This window comes from Rhinatrema bivittatum, chromosome 8 (assembly GCF_901001135.1).
Source record: "Rhinatrema bivittatum chromosome 8, aRhiBiv1.1, whole genome shotgun sequence".
NCBI classification, from domain to species: Eukaryota; Metazoa; Chordata; class Amphibia; order Gymnophiona; family Rhinatrematidae; genus Rhinatrema; species Rhinatrema bivittatum.
In genome coordinates this window covers 507,878-534,368 of record NC_042622.1, presented here as the reverse complement: position 1 = coordinate 534,368, position 26,491 = coordinate 507,878, and the positions used below count along the sequence as shown (strand labels likewise).

Here is a 26,491-nt window from a genome sequence, read left to right as displayed (position 1 = left end):
ACATGAAAAGACTACTGGCAGGGAATCCATTCCCCCTGCCTCCACACAGGACCTGCTGCGGCAAGGTCCCATCCTCCACGAGGATCCAGCTCAATTCTCTCTTACGGTTCTGGCCATTGAGAGGGCTACACTGAAGAAAAGAGGATATTTGGGCCGGTAATCGATACACTCCTCCGAGCACGCAAGTTCTCCACATCACTAACATATATAAGGATCTGGAGAGTATTGAAGCCTGGTGCGACCACTCACAGCACCAATCCACATGCCGCCTAAAATCCCCATCATTTGGATTTCCTGCCAAGATGGACTTCAGAAGGGTCTGTTCCTCAATTCAATCAAGGTTCAGGTGGCCAGCGCTATCCTGCTACGGAGTTGACGGCAACAGCATCGCCACCACACCCAGAAGTTTCACGTTTCCTGAAAGAGGTCAAACACATTCGCCCGCCACTGAAGTGGCCAGCGCCCCTGTGGAACCTCAACCTAGTTTTGGAATTTCTAGCGGGACCCCGCCTTCAGACCCCTTCGAGGCCTGTCCCTCCGTTTGTTAACCTTGAAGATGGTGTTCCTGCTGGCCGTATGCTCAGCACGTCGCATATCAGAGTTACAAGCGCTGTCCTGCCGTGATCGTTTCTCAGAATCACTCCAGAGGCTATCATCTTCGCACGGTTCCTTCCTTCTTACCCAAAGTAGTCTCACGCTTCCACCTCAACCAAACCATATCCTTGCCTACCAAGACGGTTTGAAGAAGTTGGAAAGAATGGTCGAATACTACGCCATCTCGACATCGGCAGCCATACTGTCCAGATACCTGGAATGTCAGAAGGCAGTACGAAAGACAGACCACTGTTCGTCATTAACAGCGGGAAGAAGCAAGGGGAAGCGGCCTCACGGGCAACCATCGCCCGTTGGATCAAAGAAGTTATCAAGGGCAGCCTACGTAGAAGCGGGAAAGCCGCCACCTCTACAGGTCAAGGCTCACTCTACCAGAGCGCAAGAGGGCCTCTTGGGCAGAAACTAGGATGCTGTCGCCGCAGAGATAGTAAAGCGGCGACGTGGTCCTCCCTCCCATACCTTCGCCGATTTCTACCGTCTGGACGTCAAGGCCAGGAGGACACGGCATTTGCAAGGGCAATCCTGACACGGACCTCGGGCAGCCTCCCACCAGTCCCGGGAGTAGCTTTTGTACATCCCACTTGTTTTTGAGCCATCTGCTACACGCTAGGAAATGTAGAGATTACTTACTGATAATCTCGTTTTTCCTTAGTGTATGCAGACATTGACTCAGCATCCCGCCCGGCTGCCGTCATACATGGGCTTCACCGACTCACGGTAAGCCATGTTTTTCTTATAATAGGGCATCCACCCTGCCGGGTGTCGACGCCTTCCGGTTGAGAACACTGGCAGTCTCCAGCTACTATCAATCAGTCAGGGTAATCCTGTTCATTTAATCGATCGGTCCAGTTACACATATATCCATTAAAGCTTTTGCAAGGAAGATTAAAGAATTGCTCCACTTCTGCAGGGGTATATGTACCCGTGTGACGTCAGATCCGTCTCTTAACTGCTAGATGAGCACACTATACCCACTGTTTTGAGTCCATCTGCATACACTAAGGAAAACGAGATTACACCAGGTAAGTAATCCTCTACATTACTTTGTTTCAAATTTTGCCGCCATATCCTCTTTCTGGTGGTCTAGGTGACGTCTGGCGTCTAGGTAATTGAAATCTCCCATTATTATTGCACTGCCAAATTGGTTAGCTTCCCTGGTTTCTCTTAGCATTTCATCATCTGTCTGACCATACTCCTATCACTATACTCTTACCCACACACATGTGATTTCTACCCATATAGATTCTACTGAGCATTTAGTCTCTTGTATGATCTTCATCCTGTTGGACTCTATACCCTCCCAGACAAAGTGCCATACCCCCACCAAGTTGATCCTCCCTATCATTGCAATATAATTTGTAACCTGATATAGCACTGTCCCATTGGTTATCCTCCTTCCACCAAGTCTCTGTGATGCCAATTATGTTAATCTTATCATTTGCTGCTATACAACCTAACTCTCCCATCTTACTTCTTAGACTTCTGGCATTGGCATACAGACATTTCAAAGTGTGTTTTTTGTTTGTATAAACAACCTGCTTTTCAGCTGTTAGGGATAATTCGGAAATCATTAGCTTCAGTGAATTTTTACATATAGTTAATGGAACCTCTCTGTTGGGATTCCCTAACTCTCCTGTTTCATTAGTATCCTTTAAGGATACATTTCTCCGAAGTGACTGTTGGCTTTCCCCCTTGTTCTAGTTTAAAAGCTGCTCTATCTCCTTTTTGAAAGTTAGTGCCAGCAACTTGGTTCCACTCTGGTTAAAGTGTGGCCCATCCTTTCGGAAAAGTCTCCTCTTTCCCCAAATGTTTCCCCAGTTCCTTACAAAGCTGAATCCCTCTTCCTTGCACCATCTGTCTCATCCACGCATTGAAGCTCTGGAGCTCTGCCTGCCTCTGGGGACCTGCATGTGGAACAGGAAGCATTTCAGAGAATGCCACCCTGGAGGTTCTGGATTTCAGCTCCCTACCTAAAATCCTAAATTTGGCTTCCAGAACCTCTCTCCGACATTTTCCAATGTCATTGGTGCCTACATGTACCACGACAGCCGGCTCCTCCCCAGCACTGTCTATAATCCTATCTAGGTGACGCGTGAGGTATGCCACCTTCGCACCAGGTAGACAAGTTACCAGGCGGTCCTCACGTCCACCAGCCACCCTGCTATCTACATTTCTAATAATCAAATCACCAACTATGATGGCCGGCCTAATCCTTCCCTCCTGGGCAGTAGCCCTGGGAGACTTGTCCTCAGTGTGAGAGGACAATACATCACCTGGAGAGCAGGTCCTTGCTACAGGATCCTTTCCTGCTACACCAGGGTGATGTTCTCCTACTGGGAGACTTTTCTGATCCAAGGCAGCACTGGGATTGACATACTGGATTTGGGACTTGGCTACTATGTCCCTGAAGGTCTCATCAATGTACCTCTCTGTCTGCCTCAGCTCCTCCAAGTCTTCTACTCTAGCATCCAGAGATTGGACTCTTTCCCTGAGAGCCAGGAGCTCTTTGTACCTAGTGCAAAGTTTCCTTCTTACCTGGTCTCGTCAATTACCGCTTGTGTATCGGATGGGCTCCAGCTGCGGGGGGAGAGGGTTTTACCTTCACCGCCGTGCTCGGATGCGCACCCGCTGCCTTTCAGCCACTCTGGGGGCTAAGTCCATGCCGAGAACAAGGCACACCTCTGAGGGATATCGGAGATCACCTCAGGCATTCTCAACTGGGGGAGGGACCCTTAGGTTTCACTGCAGGAGAGCGGGGCTCGATCTTCTTAAAGGTATATTTCTTTCTTTTTGCTGTAGATTTCTTCTTTTGCTGTAATTGTTAACACTGTTCTAGTGTGGAATAGTGTCCGCATCTGCTAAGGGAGATGGAGAAATACTGAAGATCTAAGCATGCTGCACAGGTATATATAGGCTGACGTCAGCTTTGAAATCTGACTCGTTCTCCCATCTGCTATCAGGAGAGCACAATACCCATTGGTCTTGAGTCCATCTGGCTACACGCTAGGAAAATATTGTTTTCCTATTTTAAAACAGAGCTGATCACACATTTAAAGGGCAATTATGAGGAGCTTAAGGTAACAGGCTACCAAAAACTACCTTATGTTTTCAGGGATAGGTTTAAAATAGACTGGGGGGTGGGGGGGGGGGTGGATTTAAGACAATTCACCAGTTTCTTCCTAGTAGTTTACATTCATAAGCAGTAAGCTTTCGACTACAAGAATTCTTAATCAACACTTTGATGAAAAATCCCTTCAATTGTACATATTGAAACACTGGAATATTTTCATATGGGATTTTCATAAGGGGGCACTAACCTGTATGCACATTTTTTGTGCGCAAACTGCTTGCTTTATTGGCACTAAAGTTTGAACACCAGAAACGTAAACAACTGTGGGTTAAACTGTGCACTTTTCCAAAAACACCTGCTTACATAGGCCCCTACATTCTTTGATTTTATTTATTTATTTATTTATTTATTTTAAGTTTTTTTATACCGATTTTCCTGCATAAAATGCATATCAAACCGGTTTACAATGAAACAGAATGAGCAGGAAGTAAAATTCCTTAGTCTAATACATTTAAACATCAATAATGAAATAATTTATTATTACAAAGTAATGTAGAGATTACATTTTATGCCAGTACCTGTATTTTTCTTGCCCTCCTTTTTAATATATGCTTTTTATTCACACTTTTTATCCATGTCTACAGTTGTTATAGCCTCTCTTTCGTATTCCCAAGACGATTTAGTTCCAATATTTCTTCTATGTTTAGATTTTTTTTTTTTTGACCACACTGTTGGTTCTTACAAACATCCTTCTTTGAGTTCACTCTTCAATTGTTTGCTATACTTATGACTATAGAGCCATTATCACATCACTATCATTTAATAAGGATTTAGAATGGCTCAGTAGACTAAGAAGTTGTTGCTTTGAAAAGTGAAAAAAAAAAAAAATACAAAAAATAAAACATAATTTCAGAAAAGAAGTAACAATCACAAGGATAAAGGGAAATAGTCTTTATTCAGCTGCTGCTTTAAATCTTTAGTACATTTTACTTAGATAAGTACATTCAGTATTACCAACATCTGAACAATGGCAGAAGATGGCCATAGGTAACCAGTAAAAACAGCTATGACCACTATTTTCATTAGGAGGCAATCACATGACCATCAGGTTCAGGAGGGTGTATGTACCCTTATCTCCCATCAACATTAAGTGAGACAGGAGAAAATGTTTCATAGCCAGAGATTGACGACAGCTGGCGGGTACCATGAGATTCCAGGAAAGTACAATCGAGATCTGCTTCTTGGGTTCTATAAATGACAATGAGTCCAAAAATAAACCCTGTGGGATAAGGAATAGATTAAAGTTATTTTCTGAAAATAATCAATGCCATTTTTTTCTTTTGGCAGGAAAGGGGGCAGAGAAAAAACAAGAGTGCAAACCAAGAAACACAATGGTACATTTATTTACAAGAAGACACAAAGAATACAGACCTTTAAAAAAAAAAAATTTAAAAAATCAAAAACCAATTAGAAACAATTACAGCCAGACTTTTCAGTTCAGCAAATTTCAAAAGAACATTCAAATATTTATAATCTATTAGCAATCCAAAATCCCTGTTAATAACTGTATTCTGTTCTCCCTTTGGCCATCCGTCATTCTTGGCTGCTTTGTTGGGTGGGTGCCTGAAAAATAAACAGGTAAAAAAGTGTTTAAGTGCTCAGTGCACAATGCAAGCTACATTGTTTAGCCCCCTTCTTTGGAGAGAAAGGTGACTAAATATATTTAGACCTGGTATACTGTCAGGGAAACCATTATAAATAGGGATTTGGGACATGTAGAACAAAGGAGAGCTTAAAAAAGCCATCTTTGCATTAAGAGGTGAATTTTAAAAGCCAGGCGCGTCCTACAATTGTAGGACATGCTCGTCTCCACCCAAATTTAAAAGCCGGCTATATGCACGCAAATATCCTGATATGCGAATATCTCACTTCGTATGAAAATGGGGCACAGTGTGGGCAAGGTCAGGAGGTGTGCATTTAAGTATCTACGCGCCTTGGTGTACGTACAGGTCCAGTGCCGTGTTATGAGGAGATGCAGGTTAAGAAAACGGACAGCCCTGAGGGGTTTAAGGGTCTGGGGTAACTGAGGGGAGTGCAGGCTAAAGAACTAGGGGAGTTTGGAGGACCTAGCTCTAGAATGGGTGAACTGGTGAAACTGGTCATGGTGTGGACACGGACCCGATGTAAAATTCCCCCCCTTGTACGGCTGTGCACGGGGTGCACACATACACGTGCTTAAGCTATTTAATAATGATTGCACATATGTTCTAAAATTGCCGCATCTCTGGGCACATGCTGACGCACACGTGTGCATGTGGATCCGTGCGCCCTTTGGAAAATTACTGTCTTAGTGACTGAATGTTTATATCTCAATTCTCTTTACTAATCATATGAAAGTTGTATTTTAAATAAGGGAAGTCTATTCAGACAGTCCCACATACTCTTCAAATGCCATTCAGGAACGATTCCATCACATCCACATTCACCAAAATCCATTCTTGTAATCTTAACAATTATATTTAAATGAGCAAAATAAAAGGCTAAATGAAGTTAAAAACATCTCTGTTGTTCAGTCATGCAGACAGCAGTACAGAAAGTGAGGAAGCAAAAAAAAGAGAACAGAGCATGTCTACCTGCTGTCAGAGTACAGGACGAATGGCTCCAGCCCCATATTCCTCACTACTACCCAATGAGCTCAACATGGAGCTGCAGCACTTCCCCAAGACCTCAACCCACCACCACCACCACCACATAAACACTTTCCCACTGCCAGTCTGAACTAACACTACATCTTCTGACTTCTTGGCACAAAGAGAATGCTGAGCTGAGTTTCTTTCCTTAATTCATCCCCGATTGAAAGAACTGCACCTTTAACTTTTTCTCTGCAGTTCAACACAAAATGCCTTTTATACAATGTTGATTTAGCCTTCTGACGTCTTCCCTTTTAACCTTTTCATAAACTTCAAGTGTAGACTCTCCAGCAGTTTAATTCCTGCTGCTTATTTATTTATTTACAATTCATATTCTGCACATTTAGGAACAAATCAGATATTATAAACTGAAGTGAGGCTGGTCTGCCACTCCCAAGAACACTAAAAGCATTTCCAGTGCAAAGCAAGATAAGAGTGGGAGAAATATGAACAAGTTCACACCCTTCAAGTGGCATCACTACTGTATGTTTACAAAGAAACCAGCCCTCACTAACACTTCCTGTTCTTAGCATCTTGTGCAGGAGACTCTAGTACTTTCAAACCACATCCTAAGCATTCTTACTGCTTTCACACCCGACCACAATTTAAAAAAAAAAAAATCAATGTTTCTTTCATAGTGATATTTGTCAATTATATATAAATATTTCCAAGTTCCTCCCTGTATTGCATGAAGTCTGCCAAAAATTATGTTCCAAAATAAGAGGTTTTCTCCCTCGTCCAGACTTTTATTCCTTTAGCAGGGAAATTCTTCTCTGTTCCAGGAGGAAACACTGAAACGTTGTTCTGGTACAGCATTGTCAAATCAGTCTATTTTCACTGCAGCATATATTTTACGAATGAACATATATGCTGCGTAGAATCCAATGGTGCCAGTGAGAAGCCAGAAGGACAAAACCATCAGAGCAGTGTATCCAAAGTAAAGAAGAGAAGGGATGAATTCCACAATGTCCAGCTGGAAAAGGAAAAATATCTAAATTAACATACATAGCAAATGCTTACATTTAGCATTCTTAAGCTAAAATCTAAAAGGTAGATTTTAAAAGGGCCGTGCACACACCCACAGACGCGCATATCTCGCTGCGCACAAAAATGCACGCTATTTTATAACCTATATGCGTAGGGGTTAGGGGGGTGTTACAGACACATTCGGAGGCATCCTTTGTGAAATTGACCTGCATTGTACAAATCAACTCCTTTCCATCACTTAGAAGGTCAAAAATTATTTTATGAGGTCAATTTTACAGTGGATACCTCTGAATGTGTCTGTAACATCACCTCCTGAAAACTCACCCTGAATCACAGTTCCCCCCATATATAGAGTATCAGTCTGAGCCCTATAAAGAGGCTCACGTTCTCTCCCACTCCCCCCCCCCCCCCCCGCTGCGTTCTCCTGCGTTAATAAGGAGCAGTAGCAAAGTGGCATGCGTATGTTATGTGCGCAGGCCGAGGAAAATTAGAGGCTATGCGTATCAGCGCTGGCTCCGCCTCTGCAACGCCCATCCCCTGCATCCCTCCATGTATGTGCGCCCTTCCTGCCTATTTAGAATCTGCATAGCTCCCGCTTCGGCCACTTACTTGTGTATATGGATGTTTTTGCATGCACAAGGCTTTTAAAATCTACCTTTAAGTAACAATTTTATTAAATAAAAAGATCAACTCCTAATTTTTTGACCCACCAAAATCCGAGAAAATATTTTAGTACAGTCTCTTTCTACAATTACACTTTCTAAACAACGGAGTATGTGTGTGTTTCAGAGACAATACTGAAGGCACTACATAATGGGGGCAATTTTCAATAGCTCATGCTATTTTACTGTCTATATGGACTTTTTAATCAGTTTTCATTGTAAATTAGCAGCTGCAAAGTATGCCTGCTTGCACTGACTTTGCTATCTATAAAAAGCTTTCCTCCAAGTTTAGTCCAAAGTAGTTTATAGCACTTCACACAAATTGCTTTTGTACTTATTCTTCATATTTCCAATTCAAAAATGAGCAAGAGTGAAAAGTAAAATGCTATTTCAACAAGCTTATCCTGAAATAAAACAGTATGTCATCTAGGACACCAAACAAATTGGCTGCCACCACGATAGCTGGTTTGCATGTTGGGATGTCTTCGTCAAGACACAAGACTACGCTTTCAGATGGTGCTTATTTTCACATGAAACTCAGTCCATGAAAGAGCACTTTCCATTGCTGGTCCACTGCTATGGAATAATCTTCTTCAGGATCTACGGCTCAAACCAGACACTAAAGCTTTTAGAAAGCACTTAAAACATGGCTTTTCCAGAAAGCATTTCCAGAGTCTTAAAATCTTTTAAATTTTACCTTTATCTTGTCTTATTGGTGCCTATAATTTTAAGTGTTAAATGTATTTATTGTATTAAGTTTTATGTATTTCATTTTCATTGACTATTTTTTTTTTTCAAGTTTGAAATAATTTTTATTGGTTTTTCAAAAATAAACTTGGTACACACTGCCTGGACTGGTTAATTATTCACCCCGCCCAGGTCAACCAATACAAAACCAGAAATCTATAGTTACATCATCCCAACCTCCCCCCCTCACCTCCCCCCACCCCCCAATCAGTAACAAGAAAAAAAACCCCATGTATTCCAATCTCAAGTGAAAAAAAACATCAAATTATGTCCACACAAGTCAGGAAGGGGCCCTCCAGGGCATAGTGAGTCTTGAGCTATACACATTCATTAAGAATCAGACTTCTAGCAGCATGAGGAAGAGATTGAATGTAGGGATCCCAGACACTCAGAAATCGCTTACGGCGTGCTGGAGATGTTCGAGTGGAAAGGTGTTCCATATGCATCATAGCATAAAAAAGATTCCTCCAAGTCCAGAAAGAAGGGGACTCAGTGCTGCGCCAGCCCATGAGAATCACACGCTTTCCAACCACACTGGCCTTCTGTAACAATAACTGGGTGCCAGGATCTCGTATTCTCAACGGGGGTATACACCCAAATAAGATCCACAATGGCGCAATCGGAATAGAAATATGTAAGATTGTGGCTAAATATTGTGCTATCCTAGTCCAAAAGGATTGGACAGCAGGACAAGCCCAAAAAGCATGAGCCAAAGTACCCCAGTCCTTATGGCAACGTAGACAAGAACTCGAGCTAGCAATATGTTGTCTCTGCGCCATCTGGGGCGAAATATATGCCCTTCCCAAAAATTTATACTGTAGTTCTCTATAGTAAGTGTTATACGAGATCCTGGCAATCCGACCATAACAGATTTTTAATATTGATGATGTGACCACAAACTCCCCATCGATCCGCCAATGTGGCATACATCTCTGCACCCTTCAACCTATGCAGTCTTTTATAATATTGTGATAAGGACAGTGCCTTATTTCTCGAGAGAGCCAGCAATGCCTCCAGTTTCTGGAAAGCGGAGGGTTGCTTAAACGCCACAGGTATGGCCTGAATATAATGTTTAATTTGTAAATAAGGGAATGCAGTAATCGCCTTCTTCCCATAGCAATCTTGCACCTCAGAAAAGGACATCTAATTCCCCTGATCAGTAAATAAATGCCCCAGATACTCAATACCCGTCCTCTTCCACCCCTGAAACACTTGAAAGGCAGTCCCTGGGGAAAAATCAGTGTTACCAGTGACCAGAAGCAAGTAAGTGCTAACCCGAGGCACCTGGAGAGTTTTAGTCAAAGTAACCCAGGCCTGTCGGATCGGCTGCACTACCCTGGAATGAGTCAACATGGGGGATAGTTTCGCCGGCTCTACCTGGAGCGCGTAGCTAGCATTAACGGGGTATAGGAGAGCACTTTCAGCCATAAAACTAGTATGTGAAGAAGTACCAAGCAACCAGTCTCTTATGATACGCAGGTTACAGGCCACTGCATACAATGCCAAATTCGGAACCCCTAAACCTCCCATTCCCCACCGCTGCTGTAACCAGGCCAATGGGAGCCTCGCTCTGCCCCCCCGCCACAGAAGCTTCCTTAAGAAACTATCTAATTGAGATGCATCACGCTGTCGTAAATGGAGAGGCAATGTTTGAAATAGATACAGCCACTTTGGAAGAATAACCATCTTATACAAGTTTACCCGGCCACATAAAGATAAGGGAAGATTTTGCCATGTAGTAAGGGTGTCTTGCGTGAGCCGCATAAGACGCGGTACATTAACTTGGTAGACCAGGGAGGGGATAACTGGCACCTGGACCCCCAAATATCTAAAGTAATCCGTGGCCCATTGTAATGGAAAAAGACCACGCCATCGCTCCTGCAGAGCATCCGGAAAGGCCAATGCAGAAGATTTATGTTCATTTAACCGAAACCCCGAAAAAGCTCCAAAGGAACCAAGCACGCTGAGCAATGAGTTCAATGAAGTAACAGGGTCAGTCAAGAAAACCAAAAGGTCATCAGCAAAGGCAGCACATTTAAATATCTCCCCATCAAACCGCACTCCCCTAATAGTAGGGGCCCCCTGTATTGCTAGCAGCATAGGCTCTAATTGCAAAAGAAAAAGAAGCGGAGACAAGGGGCATCCCTTCATTGACTATTTTAAATGCTTTTAATAAGGCATTTTAATCAAATTGTACACTGATGTGATATCTATTGACGAATGTCGGTATAGAAAAATCATCAAATAAATAAATAAAACTAAAGAACTACAGGAAAAGCAAGTTTGCTTACCGTAAACGGTGTTTCCATAGATAGCAGGATGAATAAGTCATGCTGTCTGGGAGTGCTCGCGACCCGAAGTAGGCGGAGTTTCCTCAGTGAGTCACAGAGCTTTGACTCTGTGCGGCTGCGCAGTGATCTTCCCACGCGTTTCCCATCTTCTCCTCAGTTTCTTAGTATTTACCTCTTGCATGGCTACAAAGAGACCCTTGTGGGACTGTCTAGGGAGGAGGGAGGGATCGCATGGCTAATTTATCCTTCTATCTACGGAAACACTGTTTACGGTAAGCAAACTTGCTTTTTCCCGTCGATAGCAGGGCTGAATTAGCCATGCTGTCTGGGAGTCCCAAGCTCCCGGGTTGTGTCCATTTGGTATGTTTTGTAGGTCAGGACAGCAACCCATATGGTAGTAGACAGTCTCATTGGTTTTGAAGAGTCGACAAGACTACTGTGCCCAGCGCTGCATCAGAGGTCGCTTGCTGTTGTAAACAATAGTGTGACGTGAAGGTATGGATGGACGTCCAAGTTGCCGCTTTGCAGATATCCAGTAATGGAACCTTGTTCAAGTGGGCAACTGATGCTGCAGTGGCGCGTATTTGGTGCGCCTGAGGCTTCTTGTGAAGTTTGATTAATAGTTTATTGTAACAAAATAGAATGCACTGTGATAACCAATTGGCAATGATTCTCTTAGAGTCGGGTTGACCAGGATCATTTGGATTAAAGGAAAGGAAGAGCTGAGAAGGTCTCATAGGAGATTGAGTCCTTTGTTTATAGTAGGCCAGAGCTCGTTTACAGTCGAGTGAGTATAGAAGTTTTTCATGATCATTGTTGTGAGGCTTTGGCATGAGTGATGGTTTGATTAAGATGAAAAACAGAGACCACCTTAGGAAGGAAGGTGGGATGAGGACGAAGGGTGACTGTCATGGTAGAATTCTAAATAAGGAGAGTAGTGAACTAAGGCTTGTAACTCACTTACTCTCCTAGCTGATGTGATGGCCACCAGGAATACTGTTTTCCATGTTAGGTATTTAATGTGACTGGTGTCTAATGGTTCAAAGGGGGGCAACATTTGCTGCTCCAAGACAATGTTCAGGTCCCATGGCACAGAGGTGGCTTTGTCACCGGTGGTCTGAGGCGAAGCATGCCCTTCATGAATCTGGAGATCAAAGGATGGTTAGAGATGGGCAGGCCATTATGAGAGTGATGAAAAGCTGCAATAGCGCTGACATGTACTCAAACAGATGTAGTGGTCAAACCTGTTTGGTACAGCATATGAAGATACTCCAGTAGCTGTAAGGCGGTGGTGGTGAACGGATCTAGGTTCCATGGCTTACACCACGTTTGGTAACGATGCCATTTGCCAGCATAGTTACATCTCGTTGAAGGATTCCTGGATGCGATAAGGATATCTTCTACTTGCGAAGGTAGGCCTAGGGGTTTCATATTTGCCTTTCAATCTGCATGCCGTGAGATGGAGGAATTGATGCATTGGATGGAGGAGGGAGCCTCCTTCTTGTGTTAACAGTCGCGGATGGTTCTTCAGAGGTATTGGTGGGCATATGGAAAGTCGCATGAGATACGCATACCATGGTTGTCTCGGCCATGCTGGAGCTATGAGGATCATGTCCGCTATATCTTGAATGCATTTCTGAATTGTCCTTGATATTAGCGGAATGGGAGGGTAGGCATACAGTAAGCCTGTCGCCGATGGGATGAGGAAGACATCCGGGGCGTAACGAAGTTTGCTGGGGTAGATGGAGCAAAAGATCTGCGTCTGACGGTTGATTTCAGTGGCAAAGAGGTTGATTGTTGGGAAGCCCCACTGTTGGAAGATGGTGAGGGCTACATCTTGATTTAAAGTCCATTCGTGTGGGTGAAAAACCCTGCTTAGGCGGTCTGCCATTTCGTTGTCTAGACCCAGAAGGTAAGTGGCCTGGAGGGATACTTGGGCTGTATTTGCCCATTGGAGTATTCAAATTGCTTCTTGACACAGTGTCCATGAACCGGACCCTCCTTCTTTGTTTATGTAGAACATGGCGACTTGGTTGTCAGTGTACACCATGAGACGTTTCCCTTGGATTTGAGAAGAGAAGGTCTGAAGCGCTCTCCAGATTGCTCGTAACTCTAGGAGATTTATTTGGTACGTGGATTCTTGTGGAGAACAAAGTCCCTGAGTTTTGAGGTTGTTTAGGTGGGCTCCCCAACCTTTCCTGGAGGCATCCGTTGTGAGCATTAGCTGTTGAGGGGGGGAACCTGAAGGGAGCTCCTGAGGATAGGTTGTTGGGAGAGAGCCACCACTGAATGTCTGCTTTCATTGGTTTGGTGAGTTGAAATCTGGAGTTGAGGGGGTGCAGGAATTGTGACCATTGAGATTTGAGGCCCCATTGCAAGCGGCATATGTGCAGTCTCAACTGGGGAATTACATGGATGGCTGCTACCATGTGGCCCAAAAGTTGAAGTACTTGGTGTGCCGATGCATGATTTTGGCTGTAGAAGTTTCATGCTAGGCTGGAGAGCATCTGCATCCTGACCTGAGGGAGGCAGACTCTCTTCTCTACAGTACTGATGAGAGCTCCTATGTATTGTAGAATCTGTGTAGGTTGTAGGTGTGATTTCTCGTAATTGATGAGGAACCCTAGTGTCTGGAGACAGTTGATCATGCATAGCAAGTGTGCTAGTAGTGTATTTGGATCAGATGCTACCAGCAACCAGTCATCTAGATAAGGGAATATTTGGATTGATAGTTGTCTGAGATGAGCCGCCACCACCACTGCTAAACATTTTGTGAATACTCTTGGGGCCGAGGACAGGCCAAACGGCAGAACTTTGTATTGGTAGTACATGGTCTGAACTTGAAAACAAAGGTAGCGCCACGAAGATGGGTGCATGGGTATATGGGAGTATGCATCCTTCAGGTTGACAGAGCATAGCCAATCATTGGGCTGTAACAGCGGTAAGATGTTCTTGAAAGAGGTCATCTTGAACTTCTCTTTCTGGATATGTTTGTTGAGGTTTCGTAAACCCAGAATGGGGCGGAGACCCCCCTGCCCCGATGTCTTTTGGATTAGGAAGTATTGGGAATAGAATCCCTGATTTTACGGTTGAAGAGAGATTGATTGAATAGATTTCTGAATCAGCAGATTTGTAACTTCTGCGTTGAGGGATGATAAGTGGGAAGATGTACTTCGAAGAGGAGGGGTGTAGGGAAGAGATGGGAGGGTCAAGAAGTTCAGGCAATAACCTTCCTTGATTATGTTGAGCACCCATTGATCTGTGGTGATGGACTCCCAGTTGCTGTAAAAGTAGCACAGACATCTTCCTATGAATGCTGGTGGGGGTGGCTCTCTGGCAATCAAAAATCAGGCAGTTGCTTTTGTGGAGGTGCAGCTGTCTGTTTTGGTTGTCGCTGTTGACAAGGTCTGCCCCTTGATTGATTGGGTTGTGACGAAGGTCGTGGTTGACCATAGTGCTGAGACCTGTAAGGTATGAACGGTCTAGAGGGTGCTCTTTATTAGGACCTCCTGCGATAGGATGGATAAAATCTTCAAGGGCCCGTGTGCGTGTCGGAGGGGCTGATAGAGTACCGCTGTGCTCTGCTCTTTTACAGGCTGATACAGTAAGGGCGCGTAAGAAAAAGTGCAGCAGTGCCGGGCGCCCGCTCGTTTGCCGCGCGCACAGTTCGGATCACATACCGCTCGATACAGTATTTAAATGGCATGCAGAAATGACAGGTACCAGGAAGTGGATGGTTCTCCTACTCTCGGGCATCGGGGATTGCCAGTCCTCTCTCCCTCCCTCCCGAAGCAAGGCGCAGGGCAAAAATCGACTCGACATATTAAAGCAAATAGAAATTGTAACAAAAGTAAACTTACTGCATGCTTCCAGCAGCCTCAGTCCTCTCTCCCCTCCTCCCCTGCCTCCCGGGGGCAGCCGGCGGCGAAAGCGGCTTCCAGCAGCCCCGCCGGCGAAGGTGCATGAACGCACGTCCAATTTGGGCGCTCAAGCAGCGAAGGCGCATGAGCGCACGCCGTGACCTGAGCGCCCGGATGGATGTCAGAGGTCGCGGCGTGCGCTCATGTGCCTTCGCTGCTTGAGCGCCCAAATTGGACGTGCGTTCATGCATCTCCCCTCCTCCCGAGGCGCCCACCGCGGCTCCCCTGCCTCCTGGGGGCAGCCGGCGGCGAAAGTGGCTTCCAGCAGCCCCGCCGGCGAAGGTGCATGAACGCACGTCCAATTTGGGCGCTCAAGCAGCGAAGGTGCATGCGCGCACGCCGTGACCTCAGATGTCCATCCACTGATTTATGCATCTTTTGAAGACTGGGAATCCAAGTCAGAAAGGAGCTCAATCTCTATATCTGGACTGTCACGTGGACGTTTAGGTGTTGTAGAGCGTCCAGAGTGAGTTGATGAGGCTCTATGTGTGTTTGTCTCTGTGAGACTTCTTGTGGAGTAGTTGTTGGTCCTGACCTGGTTGCATAGATGGCTTCGAAGCGTGCGTCGCATGCGTTGTGGCTTGGGGTGCATCGTAGGTGTCGCGTGTTTCTTATGCGCCGTACGCTCAGGCTGCTTCGTGTACGTCGGAGTCGAGTGTGTCGGCTTATTCTGGTGCTTCGACTGCGTCGAATCCTTCGGCGCCGGGGAGCAGGGTTGAACGGGAACAGAGCCCTGTGGCCTGATCGACGCACCAGCGACTCTTTTGTCCTGCCGAGGTACCTCTGCCGGCGCCCCGGATTTTTTGGAAGGCTCTAAGGATCTGTCAAACCCGGGCCCGGAACCTGAATCAGCATGGTGCATTTCACTTGGTCCAAGGGAGGAGGCCCTCTTCATGGATGTTTTACCTTTCTTCGGCGGTCCCGGCGAAAAATGTGTGGAGGCTGTTGGGGCGTAAGAGCCCGTTCAGAGATGCTCCATCTTTTCAGCGTGCTGGCGCTGGGCCCTCGGGGACATCCGACCACAGTCTCTACATGAGGCTTGGTCGTGGTCTGGGCCTAAACAAATACAGCAATATAGCAATTAGTGATGGACATAACATTGCCATCTTGGATCGAAAAAATTTTGAAAATCGCCAAAAAAGATTTCCTGACAGGAAAAAAAGGTCTGAGAGGAAAACCCCACATGCAAATGGCTTGCGAAAAAAAAGAAACTGAGAAGAGGGGAAACGAGCAGAAAGATCACCACGCAGCCACACAGTCAAAACTGTGACTCACTGAGGAAACTCCGCCTACTTCAGGTCGCAAGCGCTCCCAGACAGCATGGCTAATTCAGCCCTGCTATTGATGGGAAATAAATGAGACCAGAATATGCCTTACAGTTCTATGCAAAGTTATAGAACAAGTGATGTGCCTAAGATCCAACAGGAGGGTGACGTACAGGAAGTGATGCCCAACATGTTCTACTGACAGCCGAACTAAATACTGTCTGGGTGCTGGAATAGAATCTTCTGTTCTGATCTCGGACGTTTGGCACGACTGGACTTGTTTATATTTGGACACAAGACCTCTAAGAACAAACACAGATGCTCCAGGAAGAGGTAAGAACATAAGAACATGCCATGCTGGGTCAGACTATCAAACCCAGCATCCTGTTTCCAACAGTGGCCAATCCAGGCCACAAGAACCTGACAAGTACCCAAAAACTAAGTCTATTCCACGTTACTCTTGTTAGTAATAGCAGTGGCTATTTTCTAAGCCAACTTAATTAATAGCAGGTAATGAACTTCTCCTCCAAGAACTTATCCAATCCATTTTTAAAACACAGCTATACTGACTGCACTAACCACATCCTCTGGCAACAAATTACAGAGTTTAATTGTGCATTGAGTGAAAAAGAACTTTCTCCGATTAGTTTTAAATGTACCACATGCTAACTTCATGGAGTGCCCCAGAGTCTTTCTATTATCTGAAAGAGTAAATAACCGATTCACATCTACCTGTTTTAGACCTCTCATGATTTTAAACACCTCTATCATATCCCCCCTCAGCCGTCTCTTCTCCAAGCTGAAAAGTCCTAACCTCTTTAGTCTTTCCTCATAGGGGAGCTGTTCCATTCCCCTTATTTTGGTCGCCCTTCTCTGTACCTTCTCCATCGCAATTATATCTTGTTTGAGATGTGGCGACCAGAATTGTACACAGTATTCAAGGTGCGGTCTCACCATGGAGCGATACAGAGGCATTATGACATTTTCCGTTTTATTCACCATTCCCCTGCTAATAATTCCCAACATTCTGTTTGCTTTTTTGACTGCCGAAGCACACTGAACCAACGATTTCAATGTGTTATCCACTATGAGGCCTAGATCTCTTTCTTGGGTGGTAGCACCTAATATGGAACCTAACATTGTGTAACTATAGCACGGATTATTTTTGCCTATATGCATCACCTTGCACTTATCCACATTAAATGTCATCTGCCATTTGGATGCCCAATTTTCCAGTCTCACAAGATCTTCCTGCAATTTATCACAATCTGCTTGTGATTTAACTACTCTGAACAATTTTGTGTCATCTGCAAATTTGACTCGTCGTATTTCTTTCCAGATCATTTATAATATATTGAAAAATAAGAGTCCCAATACAGATCCCTGAGGCACTCCACTGTCCACTCCCTTCCACTGAGAAAATTGTCCATTTAATCCTACTCTCTGTTTCCTGTCTTTTAGCCAGTTTCTAATCCACGAAAGGACATCGCCACCTATCCCATGACTTTTTACTTTTCCTAGAAGCCTCTCATGAGGAACTTTGTCAAACGCCTTCTGAAAATCCAAGTACACTACATCTACCGGTTCACCTTTATCCACATGTTTATTAACTCCTTCAAAAAAGTGAAGCAGGTTTTTAAGGCAAGACTTGTCTTGGGTAAAGCTATGCTGACTTGGTTCCATTAAACCATGTCTTTCTATATGTTCTGTGATTTTAATGTTTAAAACACTTTCCACTATTTTTCCTGGCACTGAAGTCAGGCTAACCGGTCTGTAGTTTCCCGGATTGCCCCTGGAGCCCTTTTTAAATATTGGGGTTACATTAGCTATCCTCCAGTCTTCAGGTACAATGGATGATTTTAATGATAGGTTACAAATTTTTACTAAAAGGTCTGAAATTTCATTTGTGAGTTCCTTCTGAACGCTGGGGTGTATACCATCCGGTCCAGGTGATTTTCTACTCTTCAGTTTGTCAATCAGGTCTACCACATCTTCTAGGTTCACTGTGATTTGGTTCAGCCCATCTGAATCATTACCCATGAAAACCTTCTCCAGTACGGGTACCTCCCCAACATCCTCTTCAGTAAACACTGAAGCAGAAATCATTTAATCTTTCCGCGATGGCCTTATCTTCTCTAAGTGCCCCTTTAACCCTTTGATCATCTAACGGTTCAACTGACTCCCTCACAGGCTTTCTGCTTCGGATATATTTTTAAAAGTTTTTACTGTGAGTTTTTGCCTCTACGGCCAATTTCTTTTCAAATTCTCTTAGCCCGTCTTATCAATGTCTTACATTTAACTTGCCAATGTTTATGCATTATCCTATTTTCTTCTGTTGGATCCTTCTTCCAATTTTTGAATGAAGATCTTTTGGCTAAAATAGCTTCTTTCACCTCCCCTTTTAACCATGCCGGTAATTGTTTTTTTGCCTTCTTTCCACCTTTCTTAATGTGTGGAACTCATCTGGACTGTGCTTCTAGAATGGTATTTTCTTAACAATGACCACGCCTCTTGGACATTTATTACTTTTGTAGCTGCTCCTTTCAGTTTTTTTTCTAACAATTTTTCTCATTTTCTCAAAGTTTCCCTTTTGAACGTTTAGCATGAGAGCCTTGGATTTGCACACTGTTCCTCTTCCAGTCATTAAATCAAATTTGATCATATTATGATCACTATTGCCAAGCGGCCCCACCACTGTTACCACTCTCATCAAGTCCTGTGCTCCACTGAGAATTAGATCTAAAAGTGCCTCTCTTGTCGGTTCCTGAACCAATTGCTCCATAAAGCTATCATTTATTCCATCCAGGAACATTATCTCTCTAGCGTGACCCGATGATACATTTACCCAGTCAATATTGGGGTAATTGAAGTCTCCCATTATTACTGCACTACCAATTTGGTTAGCTTCCCTAATTTCTCTTAGCATTTCATTGTCAGTCTCACCATCTTGACCAGGTGGACGGTAGTATACCCCTATCACTATAGACTTCCCCGACACACAAGGGATTTCTACCCATAAAGATTCAATTTTGTATTTAGTCTCATGCAGGATGTTTATCCTGTTGGACTCTATGCTATCCCGGTCATAAAGCGCCACACCTCCTCCCGAGTGCTCCTCTCTGTCATTGCGATATAATTTGTACCCCGGTATAGCACTGTCCCATTGGTTATCCTCTTTCCACCATGTCTCTGAGATGCCAATTAAGTCTATGTCATCATTCACTGCTATACATTCTAATTCTCCCATCTTACTTCTTAGACTTCTGGCATTAGCATACAAACATTTCAAAGTTTGTTTTTTGTTTGTATTTTCATTCTGCTTTTTCATTGATAGGGATAAGTTTGAATTTTTTAGCTCAGGTGAGTTTTTAGTTACAGGCACTTGGACTACTTTTCTAATTATTGGAACCTCACTGTCGGGATGCCCTAATTCTAATGCATCTTTAGTATCCTTTAAAGATACCTCTCTCAGAACCACGCGCTGCTGAGCGACTGTCGGCTTTCCCCTTTGTTCTAGTTTAAAAGCTGCTCTATCTCCTTTTTAAAGGTTAGCGCCAGCAGTCTGGTTCCACCCTGGTTAAGGTGGAGCCCATGCCTTCGGAAGAGACTCCCCCTTCCCCAAAAGGTTCCCTAGTTCCTAACAAAACTGAATCCCTCTTCCTTGCACCATCGTCTCATCCACGCATTGAGACTCCGGAGCTCTGCCTGCCTCTGGTGACCTGCACGTGAAACAGGGAGCATTTCAGAGAATGCTACCCTGGAGGTTCTGGCTTTAAGTTTTCCACCAAAGAGTCTAAATTTGGCTTCCAGAACCTCCCTCCCACATTTTCCTATGTCGTTGGTGCCCACATGTACCATGACAGCTGGCTCCTCCCCAGCACTGTCTAAAATCCCATCTAGGTGACGCGTGAGGTCCGCCACCTTCGCACCAGGTAGGCATGTTACCAGGCGATCCTCACGCCCACCAGCCATCCAGCTGTCTACATTCCTAATAATCGAATCACCAACGATGACGGCCGACCTAACCCTTCCCTCCTGGGCAGTAGGCCTTGGGGAGATATCCTCGGTATGAAAGGATAGTGCATCACCTGGAGAGCAGGTCCTTGCTACAGGATCCTTTCCTGCTACACCAGGTTGATGCTCTCCAATCATGAGACCTTCTTCCTCCAGGCAGCACGAGGGCTGCCAGTATGAGTTGGGACTTGGCTACTATGTACCTGAAGGTCTCATCTATATACCTCTCTGTCTGCCTCAGCTCCTCCAGGTCTGCCCTCTAGCCTCCAGAGATGGACTCGTTCTCTGAGAGCCAGGAGCTCTTTTGCAATCGCATGCACATGTACAACTTCTCACTGGTGGCTAAAAATTCATACATGTGACACTCGATGCAAAAGACTGGGAAGCCCGCCTCTTGCTGCTGGACTGCTGCCTTCATCTCAATTTTAATCAGTTTCCTAGTTAAGTTTTAGGTTGGCTATGGGAGTAGGAATGTGGTCTAATTAACGTCCTTCAAATGTATTAGTTAATTCACCTATATGTCTGGTAGTGGCCTTCAGAGGTCTGATCAAATTCTCAATAAAGTTTTTTGTTGTTGGTTTTTTTTTTTATGAAAGTGGCACCTGCCTATAAATTAAAGGATGAGCTAGGGGTGGGTGGGAGAGGGGTGGGACGGTTGGGAAATACAAAAACAGTCTAACTTCAGTTAGTCAGCCAGAGTGACTCACTGCTCTCTTGATTAACAAATGTTAGTACCTATTCAAACCAAGTCACACTATCTCAACACCTTTTCAAAGGTTGTTTTTTTTTTAATACAAACACTCAGTTCTGCTTACTAGCTGCCTTACAGACTTTTAAAAATAAACACACTACCTACTGCTTTCTAGCTGCCTTATTGACTATTTAAAAATACAGTCTAACTTGTTTATTCACTCTTACTGACTATTAAAAGCACAAACACACACACATACACTAAATAATATTCCCAAATAGTTAACTTTGCCCCAATACTATTAAGAAAGACAATGTCCCAAGCAAAAACTTACTGATTCCTTCAGTCACCAGCAAGGTGATCCTTTCCTCTCAGCGTTCCCACTGGAATGCCTCTAACTTCAGTTAGTCAGCCAGGAGTGACTCGCTGCTCTCTTGATTAACAAATGTTTAGTACCTATTCAAAACCAAGTCACACTATCTCAAACACCTTTCAAAGGTGAGTAACTGACTGAACTTTCCAACCTTTTTACTTAGGTATACCACTGCTCCTGGCTACCTTTTTTTTTTTTAAATACAAACAATCAGTTCTGCTTACTAGCTGCCCTTACGTGCCTTATGTGACTGAAAAATAAGTTCTGCTGCAGGGGCACAAAAACTGATAAATGAAGTAGGCCCTTTGTGGAGCTCTTCCAAGTGCAACTTCTCAGTAAACAGGCATCAACGGAAAGTCTCAGCTGACCTTTTCCATGCTTTTTAGAATATGGAGTAGTTCCTGAGGACTGCAAAAGGGTGAATGTGTGTTCCTATTCATAAAATTAGGAGGAGGCTGGGGAATTACAGGTCAAGTTAGTTAGTCTTACCTCTCTGTGAGCAAATTAATGGAATCGCTGCTAAAAGAGAGGATAGTACAATTTTTGGAATCCAATGGATTGCAAGATCCAAGGAAGCATGGTTTCACCGGAGATAAATCTTGTCAGATGAATCTGATCAATTTATTTGATTGCGAGAGAGGGAGCAATTTTAGCTCTAATTCTCAGTGGAACATTAGGATTTGGTGAGAGAGATAATGGTGGTGTGACAACTTGGCAAATAGTGATTATAATATGATCAAATTTGAATTAATGACTGGAAGGGGGACAGTATGTAAGTCTATGGCTCTAGTGCTAAACTTTCAAAAGGAAACTTGATAAAATGAGAAAAATAATTAGAAAAAAACTGAAAGGTGCGGCTACAAAGGTAAAAAGTGTGCAAGAGGCATGGACATTGTTAAAAAAATAACCATCCTAGAAGCACAGACCAGATGTATTCCATACATTAAGGATGGAAGGGAGGCAAAACGATTTACCGGCCTGGTAAAGGTGAGGTGAAAGAGGTCTATTTTAGGCCAAAAGATCTTCATTCAAAAATTGGAAGAAGGATCCTTCAGAAGAAATCGGATAGGAGCATAAAGCACTGGCAATTAAATGTAAGACACTGATAAGACAGGCTAAGAGAAAATTTGAAAAGAAGTTGGTCACAGAGGCAAACCTCACAATAAAAACTTAAAAAAAATATATCTGAAACTGAAAGCCTGCAAGGGGGGTCGGTTGGACCGCTAGATGATCAAGGGGTTAAAGGGGCACTTAGAGAAGATAGCCATCACGAAAAAGATTAAATTATTTTTTACTTCTAGTGGTGTACTGAAGAGGATGTTGGAGAAATACCCATTCCGGAAAAGTTTCTCATGGGGTAATGATTCAGAAGAACTGAACGCAAATCACAGTGAACATAGAATATGTGATAGGCCAGATTGACAAAATGAAGAGTAGTAAATCACCTGACCGGATGGTATACACCCCAGGGTTCTGAAAGATCATCCAGGGGTGATCCAGGAAACTATAGACCGGTAAGCCTTACTTCAGTGCTGGGAAAAATCGTGGAAACTTATAAAGAATAAAATCACAGAACATTTAGATAGACATGGTTTCATGGGACACAGCCAACATGGATTTACCCAAGGGAAGTCTTGCCTCACAAATCTCCAAAATGTTTTTGAAGGAGTGAACAATCATGTGGACAAAGGTGAACCAGTAGATTTGTTGTATTTGGATTTTCAGAAGGCGTTCGACAAAGACCCACATGAAACTAAAAAGTCATGGGATAGAAGACGATGTCCTTTTGTGGATTGCAAGTTGGTTAAACGATAGAAAACAGAGTAGAATTAAATGGTCAGTTTTCACAGTGGAAAAAGGTAAACAATGGAATGCCTCAGGGATCTGTACTTAGACCACTGCTTTTTAATATATTTATAAATGATCTGGAAAGGGGTACGATGAGTGAGGAGATCAGATTTGCAGAAGACACAAAATTATGCAGAGTAGTTAAATCTCAAGCTGATTATGATGACTTGTAGAATGATCTTGCGAGACTGGAAGATTGGGCTTCCAAATGGCAGATGAAATTTAACGTTAACAAGTGTAAAGTGATGCATATCACCCAGGGAAGAGATCTAGGTGTCATAGTGGATAATACATTGAAATCATTGGCCCAGTATGCTGTGGCGATCAAAAAAGCAAACAATGTTAGGAATTATTAGAAAGGGAATGGCAAATAAAATAGAGGATGACATAATGCCTCTGTATTGCTCCATGGTGAGACCACACCTAGAAAACTGTACGCAATTCTGGTCACCGCATCTTAAAAAGAATATAGCTGCACTGGAGAAAGTGTACAGAAGGATGCCCAAAATGATAAGGCGCATGGAATAGCTGCCCTATGAGGAAAGGCTAAAGAAGTTAGGGCTGTTCAGTAGGGAGAAGACACGACTGAAGGGGGGATATGATAGAAGTCTACAAAATCATGAGGACTTGAACAAGTTAATGTAAATCGGTTATTTACTCTCTCAGGTAATAGAAGGACCATGGGGCACTCCCTGAAGTTAGCAAGTAGCTCATTTAAAACAAATCGAAGAAAATTCTTTTTCACTTAGCACATAGTTAAACTCTGGAATTCACTGCCAGGGGATGTGGTTTCAGCAGTTAGTATTACTGGGTTTATAAAAGGTTTGGATAAGTTCCTAGAGGTTAAATCCATAAACTGCTATTACGGTAATTAATAAGCAATAGTAGCGTGTGATCTATCTAATATTTGAGTACTTGTAAGGTACTTGTGACTTGGATTGGCCACTGTTGGAAACAGGATACTGGGGTTGATGGACCCTTGGTCTGATCCAGTGTGGCATTTTTTTATGTTCTTATGAATTGACCAGAGACATAGTGCTAGACATAGTGTACTTGGATTTCAGCAAAAGCCTTTGCACAATTCTCAACAGAAGACTTATAAATAAATTGTGTGCCCTATGTATGGATCATAGACTATATTAGAAACTGGCTGAATGGGAGGAGGATGTTAGTGGTGTGCTTCAGGGATCGGCCTTGAACCAGTTCTTTTCAACATTTTCATGAGTTACATACTGAAAGCATGGTCGGGAAAGGTTTGTATTTTTGCAGATGAAACAAAAATCCATAACAGGGTGGACAGCCAGGAAGATGTGGAAAACATAAGGCAGGATCTAGCAAAGCTTGAGAAGTGGTCTAAGTTCTGGCAGCTAAGATTTAATGCTAAAAATTGCATAGTAATGCATTTAGAAAGCAAAAATCCAAGGAAAAGGTACAGTATTGGAGGTAAAATTCTCCTAAACACAAAGAAAGCCTGGGATCTGGGGGTAATTGTATCTGATGACCTTAAGGCGGCCAAACAGGTAGATAAAGCAATAGTAGAAGCCAGAAAGATGTTTGGAGATGTTGCGACCGTTGCTGCCCGTCTCCACTCCGCCCACCTTACCTCTTTTGCGACTCCTTTGTTGATGGAAGTTTGGATGCAGCGGCATCATCCGCCGTTCTCCTCAGTCGTCCCCGGACCGGCTAGACACTGCCTTCCGCCATGTTCTCCGGGTGCCTAAGGGCGCGCGCGTGGCCCCGACTCAAGTACCAGCTGTGGCGCGAACCTCAGGGGCGTCCCCCTGAGATGACGTTATCAAGCCCGGATATTTAAGGTCTTTGTTTTTGCTAACTATTCGAGTTAGCAAGGAGATTCCTCCAGGTATCGCTGCGGATAGGATTCCCTCTCTGCATACCTTGCTACTCTGCCTCCTCGGACTTTACCAGGGGTACCCGCTCTCTCGCTTGCTTTTCAGGTCACAGTCTGGAACCGGTATTCGCTCCTCGAGGGCCCATGTTCCCAGACCTGCTACCGAATACTACTTCTGCCAGGAAGTCACCGCTGCCTACAACATCAGTGAGTTACCATCTCTCTCTCAGAGCTTTCCTGGAACCAGGTACTCGCTCTTCGAGGGCCTAACTCATTCCAGCCTGTGGGCTGCTTCAAGAGACTATTGTGAGAGTGTTACCATCAAGGTTCTGTTCCTGAACTCTGCATACTCTGCCTACTCACTATATTCAGTTTCTCTACAGCTCAGCCATCCTGGGATCGCTGTTCCAGTGCCTGAGGGACTACAGCCCAGCCGGGCTCTTCCAGCTCACTACTGCCACCTCTGGTGGTTCACTATACAGTTCAATAAAAGAATCTAGTGTGTGTCTGTCTCCCAACTCTGAGCCTGACCGGTGGCCCCTCTCGGGATCTTCCCGAGGGCGTGGTCATTTGCCACCGGCCCAAGGATCCACCCACAATTATCACAAATAACAACAGAATAGGGAGAGGAATGGTCGGCAAAAAAAGTGAAGTGATATTGCCTTTGTATAGGCCCCTAGTAAGACCTCACTGTGTACAATTCTGGAGACTGCACCTTCATAAGGATATAAACAGGATGGAGTCGGTCCAGAGGGTGGCTACTAAAATGTTCAGTGGTCTTCATTCTAAAGCAAAAGGAAATGGAACAGCTAGCCTATGAGGAAAGACTAAAGAGGTTAGGATTTTTCAGCTTGGAGAAGAGACTGCTGAGGAGGGATATGATAGACGTGTTTAAATCATGAAAGTCTAGAACGGGTTAATGTGAATCAATTATTTACTCTTTTGGATAATAGTTGAGGGGGCACTCCATGAAAGTTAGCATGTGGGCACATTTAAAACTAATCGGAGAAAGTTCTTTTTCACTTAACGCACAATTAAACTCTGGAATTTGTTGCCAGGGGATGTGATTAGTGCAGTTAGTGTAGCTGTGTTTAAAAAAGGATTGGATAAGTTCTTGGAGGAGAAGTCCATTACCTGCTATTAATCAAGTTGACTTAGAAAATAGCCACTGCTATTACGAGCAACAGTAGCGTGAAATAGATTTAGTCTTTGGGTACTTGCCAGTTCTTATGGCCTGGATTGGCCACTGTTGGGAACAGGATGCTGGGCTTGATGGACTCTTGGTCTGACCCAGTATGGCATGTTCTTATGTTCTTAAACATGTACACCCTAGAGAAAAGGTGAGATAGGAAAGATATGACAGACATACAAATATCTCAAAGGTTTCCATACACAGGAGGTGAGCCTCTCTCAATGGAAAGGTGGCTCTAGAACGGGGTCATGCGATGAGGTTGAAAAGGGGCAGACTAAGG

The 26,491-nt window shown here is 44.0% G+C and overlaps 1 protein-coding gene across 1 annotated transcript in view; it reads right to left on the bottom strand.

The window, feature by feature from the left end:
* Positions 1 to 4,618: 4,618 nt before the first annotated feature.
* The window catches only part of TM9SF4 (transmembrane 9 superfamily member 4), a 211,675-nt gene continuing 189,802 nt past the window's right edge, over positions 4,619 to 26,491 (bottom strand). The window contains 1 exon segment of the mRNA XM_029612354.1: positions 4,619 to 7,345. Within this exon segment, the coding sequence (XP_029468214.1) occupies positions 7,196 to 7,345 (150 nt within the window). The 3' untranslated portion in view covers positions 4,619 to 7,195.